General features: G+C 50.1%; 1 protein-coding gene across 1 annotated transcript; it reads right to left on the bottom strand.

The window, feature by feature from the left end:
- Positions 1 to 3,091: 3,091 nt before the first annotated feature.
- On the bottom strand, positions 3,092 to 5,351 carry LOC104469040 (secreted frizzled-related protein 1-like; the record flags this gene model as incomplete). Its single annotated transcript, XM_010083373.1, has 3 exons — positions 3,092 to 3,426; positions 4,182 to 4,271; positions 5,245 to 5,351. Coding segments are annotated over 3 exons (532 nt in total), but the record flags the coding sequence as incomplete, so codon positions are not given.

Here is a 5,351-nt window from a genome sequence, read left to right as displayed (position 1 = left end):
CAGAAGAGGACCTTGAAGAAGCTGCTCGGTATTAGGAAGGGACAAGAGATCCCCAAACTTTTGGTAATAAACGATGATAAAGCAATTTAGTGTTGGTGCTTCAGTGCTGAGGAAATGGACAGACTTAATGTCTTCCACCATTTTCTGTCCTGCTGTAGATTATTTTTGGCTGCTCTGATACACAACCGCACGACATCCCTCTTTCAGATATTTTAAAACCTTTACTTTTCTGTGATTTTTTCCTGTGACGGAAAAAATCCCATTAATTGATCTCTGTGTGCTGGAAATCCACAGAGAATATACAAATTAATTTTTTGGGTAAGATGATTACAAAATTCCTACTACTGCAAAGTCAGAGAAAACCTGTTTTCTCTGAAAAGATGGCACTGAGAGTCTGGTAGATGCTTTCTCGATAATAGAAGAAGGGGGGCTTTTTCTGATTCCAAAAAGATTATACACACTGAAAGCCTGGCCGTAGATTAGACAGGTTTCTTATTAAACTCCTTTAATGCAACAAGTATCTGGAAGAAATACACAAAGTTCTTTTGTCATTTCTACACATGTGGTACCCATGGTGTGCGAATTTCGAGGTGAATTTCTGTCTGGCACTCGGTAAACAGACACACCGACCTGGAACTGACACCCCGCAGCGGTCACAAATCCGAGTTGTTACCAGCGCCGTGGTCTGGGGCAGTCGCTCTGGTTTCCACTCGGGGAAATTTTCCACCTTCTCTGCCCTGCTGGTACAGCTCAGATAAAAGAGCTGATCCTGGCCTGTGAGGAAGGTGCTGAAGCCGAGAAAAGGCAGGTTGGTCCCAGCAGCAATAATCCCATGACTTTTAACTTGTCACTGCAGCACCTCCATCGAGCTTCGCTCCCCGAGGATGGCATCACAGACAGCGACAGACATTCAGCGTTTAAGATGCCATGCAAGTCTCCTCTCCTTTGTCCCCTGATAAGGAGTCCCTTATTTAGAAACTGCAAGTCGCAAGACAGCTCTTATCTTCTGGATGAACCTGCCAGGAGCCAGCTCTGACTTTAAAAGACTTCCAGAGATTTCTCTATCTATGCAAACATCACCAACCTAAATCAGCTGGTTGAAAAAAAAACTAATTTACTGCAGCTCTGTTGTTTAAATTAGCAGAAGTGTGTATTTAACTGGGTTGTGTGAGAACAAAACCAGAAGCTGCTAGCAAAGAAGGACTCTTGAATTCCTGGGGATTTTACTTAACACAAAGCGTTGAGGCATGCGAGAGCCAATTGAAGGGAGTAAGTGGCTGGTCCGTGATCTTTGCTTTCAGCAGAGCCGGCTGCAGTGGGACTACAGCAGCCGGTGGCTCGTTAATGATTTCATGTGAGCTCTGTGCTTTGGAGCATGGCACTGGGCTCCACAGGGGAACTCGCAGTTTGTTTTCTAAACGTGGGTAAGTCGGCCGCGTTCAACCCAAGCGTGTTTCATGGAGATATGAAGAAGTCTCTGCCCTATTTTTTTCCCCGTCTGGCTACGAGACATCATTTCTAAAGCTTGGAAGTCAGACCATCTGTGCACTTTTTAGTGAGGAAACACTAGGAATCAAATAATCCCATTGATGGAAAACAAATATCAGACAAAGGCTTTTCAGCCTTTAGAGCTTTTGTGTGTTCTGTTGTTTCCCCAATGCGGTCTGTTCTGAAGATGCTGCTGTTGCAGGGACCGCCTGGCCGAGGGCTCTGTGGATTGGGCAGCAGTTTGCAAGACAAGGCAGCGGGCAGGAATAAAGATAGGAAATCTCGCTGGGTTTTTCTTCGGAGCCTCAGGGAATAGGAGTAATGGCTGCACAAATGTCAGGGCGCAGCTGGTTTCAGTGTGAGCCCACGCGAAATGTGAAGAGCAGCTCTCGTCACGGGTCGCTGTTGTTCTTTCCCACGCGAAATGTGAAGAGCAGCTCTCGTCGCGGATCGCTGTTGTTCTTTTCGAGCACAGGGAGGCAATGTGTCTCCATCAAACCGAGCTCTCTCCACCACCGAGACTGCGGGCGCGTGAGCGAGGCAGAATGCATTTCTCCCAAAAGCCGGTTTTCCCCTTACTTCAGCCCCCAGTTCAATCCAGTGTAGAAAACCTTCCACGGACGGGGCTTTGCTAGGCAGCAGAAATCTGACTCGTTCGGGGGTTTGCTGTTTTCTGCCCAGTGCTCTGGAGTGGAGCTGTGCCTGTGTGTGTCCCCGGGGGAATCGCAGCCCCTGTTTGCTTGGGTGAGAGCGGGAGCTGCAGAGCTTGGCGAGAGCACCTTTCCTGGCTTCCTAGAGTGCAGGGGGAAGGCCAGACAGATGTGTGATGTTCCTCCCCCCCTATCAGAACCGTGCTGTGGCCGGCGCTCACCTCCGAGTCCCAGCAGACCTCCAGAGCAGAGGTCAAACAACCCACGCCCCGCTCCTGCTCTGCTCTTTCTCAAGGCTTTTGTGATCTCTTCAGTAGTTTCCCCGATACCAGAATCTTCTGATCGAAACTTAATTTCTGATGTTAAAAAATGTTTTTCCCTGTTACGCAGAAATCCTTGGCTGTCATTGCTCTGTAAGGGGCCAGGCATTGCCAGGGTGGGTTTCTCTCACCCTTAATTTACCTTTGATTGTGTGAAACTAAAGTATTTGCTCTGCTACATAAGAAAGCATCTCTTTGCAGTCAGGGAAACTTCCATGTAGTCTCTCTGGACCAAAAGCAAGCAGGCACTTGGACAGCATCAGTGTCTCAGAGCCAAATAACGAAGCTGAAATGTCTGTCAGCTTTGATGATGACAACCCAAAGGAACTGTTACTAAAGGTCTCTTCTAGTTTGTGCTCGCCTGCGGGGTTCAGCTCAGTTTTCTTGTGACACTGGATCTGAGACAAAGCTGTCCGTCGCAGCTCCCGGATCCTGCAGAGCCCTGCGAGAGGGATGTGTTGTGTCTGCATCCTCAGGCTCTGTCTCAGTAACACAGGGATGTCCAGTGGACTGTGACCACTTCGAATCACCTAAAGGTACTGACTGTACATCTCCAGAACACCAGCTGCCGGGGAAAGGAGTTTTCTAGCCGTAGGGAAGGGAGCAGTTTCTTACTGTTGGAATCGAGGTTCTTCAGACCCTCCGGCCAGCCTGCTCCGGGCAGCGGTGATGTTTCCACCTCCGCACCGCCTGGTGCAGGTTCCTGTTCCTCTTCTGCCAGGCGTAGGCTTTGTTCACCACCACTTTGTCACCCTGTACGTCACCACTCACCACGAAGACCCCTGCATGAGTGCCTCTCATGATGTTGTGGACGCAGGTAGCGTCTATGTCCAGCCACTGCTGGAGCCTGGCGGGGATTTCAGTTCTGAGGAGCGGGCCGTGCTTCAGGACCTCTACCCTGGAGGGGTCCAGGTCGAAGTCTGAGATGGTGGTGGTCACGTTCTTCCTCAGGATTCGGATTTTCACTGCTGCAGGGGTTGGAAAAAGAGCTGTTAGTTCTCTTTACTTTTCACAGCTCTTACCTCCTGCAGCACGCAGCCAACCTGAGGATTTCTCGCTGTTTTTTTAGTGAGGCGACGCATCCATCCAAGCCCATGTAATTGCAGTGAACTTGTAAAAGTTCTCATTTGAACTTAGTTTCCAAACACTGTCCCCGCTCCGCTTTCCATGTGAGAGGCAAAGGCACATCACACCACTGCAGGGGCAGAAACCCAGCAGGAGGCAGGGGCACAAGCACGTGGGTGCATCAAAGTCCTGGTCTCATGCAAATTACTTGACTTCTCTGAGCTGGGATTTCAGGAGGTGACATGACTGCCAGCTGCTCAGGATTTTTAACTTTTTTTTTTCATGAAGGTTGTGTGCCTGAATTCAGAACAGCACCTTGAAAACCCCCTGCCAGCTCCGTTAGCAGGAGCTGCCGGGCTGGGAGAGGGAGAGTCGTGTTGAAGTTGGACATAGCTAACGTGGAGTTTGTATTTAGCAGCCTCAAACCAAAGCCAAGTCAGAGCCCAGAGAAATAAAGCAAGCCTTGACCTTTGGTGCTGCCGGGAGCTGGGCGCTCCTGCTGCCACCCAGGTAAGCCAGGACCTGAAAATCCCCGGGCTCTGCTGTGACAGCTGCAGTTCTCCAGGTCAGCTTGTTGTGGCAAAGCCATTTTCTGTCCGTGCCACTGCTCGGCTGCTGGAGGGAACGGCAGCAACTGAGGAAGAAGGGGGTTACTCACCGAAATCATTGGCGCAGAGGTTGTCCAGGATCTCCCTAGCCGTGCTGGCCTCCTCGAGCTCGCAGTCCTTGCAGCTGGCTCGGGGCACTGCTGCAACAGAAATTTGGTTATAACACCCTAAAGCTTCGCTGGAAAAGGCACAATGCCGGCTGCAACAGAAATTTGGTTATAACACCCTTAAGCTTCGCTGGAAAAGGCGCAATGCCATTGTGAGATCTGCGAGCGGTGGCTTGCTGCTCCGCGCATCGCTTCCTCCCGAGCTGGCCCGTCCCTGGAGACACAGCTCAGGCTGCCCGGGCGAGATGTTCACCTCTCCTTACTGCGGCTGGGCAGAGCTGCTTGTCGTGCTTTGTTCAGGCTTGTGCGTGTTGCTGCACGTTAAAGCAGCAGTGAAAATGCTTAATGAAGATCTCCTAGTCTGGATGAAACAGTAGAGCTGTTGGTATGGCCAGACTCCATCCAGTGATGCTGAAAGGAGGCGTCTGCTCCCCCCTGAACTGCTCTGGAATCCCCCCCACTGCTCATCACTGTCTGGGTGTTCAGTTCAGCCTTTCAGTCTTTAAGATTTTTTGCTTGTGTAACTCATGTCTGCAGAGACATGCCCCATAGTGGTGTTTCCTAATGTTTAAAGGGAAGGCTTGCAAAACATTTCTATTTTGCGTGTTTATTTCAACGCTGGACCCAGCTTGGAAAGCTCAGGGCTGCAGCTCCTTCGCTCGGCTGGAAGCACGTCCTGCTGCCTGGAGCCTGCACACAAGCTGTGCCCAGCGTTGGGCTTTTACAGCGATTCCTTCCCCTTGCCCCAAGCCCCACGTGGTCTGACAGCACCCGGGGAGCTGATGAATACAGCAGAGAGGGGAACAAGCTGCCCTCAGCTTTACACTGATTTTCTAGACACAGTGGAGCTCCCAGAGAGAACAAAACTAGAATTTCCAATTTTTTTTAAAAAAAAGGTTAAAACCAGAAATATTAGGAATATAAACAAGGTGTACACCCATCCCTTTGAGCTTTTGGTGTTAACACGTGGGAAAATATTATGGAAAAAAAAACGAACAACCCTTACTTCTCCTGCTTGAGGAATTTTCATTGGTGGAGACTGCTGCGATGCACAGTTCGTGATCCGCGGGAAACTTGTTGCAGTTGAGGATTTCGGGCCAGGGGTAGCCGTAA

The sequence above is a fragment of the Pterocles gutturalis genome, unplaced genomic scaffold, assembly GCF_000699245.1.
Source record: "Pterocles gutturalis isolate BGI_N339 unplaced genomic scaffold, ASM69924v1 scaffold38955, whole genome shotgun sequence".
Lineage (NCBI taxonomy): Eukaryota > Metazoa > Chordata > Aves > Pterocliformes > Pteroclidae > Pterocles > Pterocles gutturalis.
This window is presented reverse-complemented; position numbering and strand designations above follow the sequence as displayed.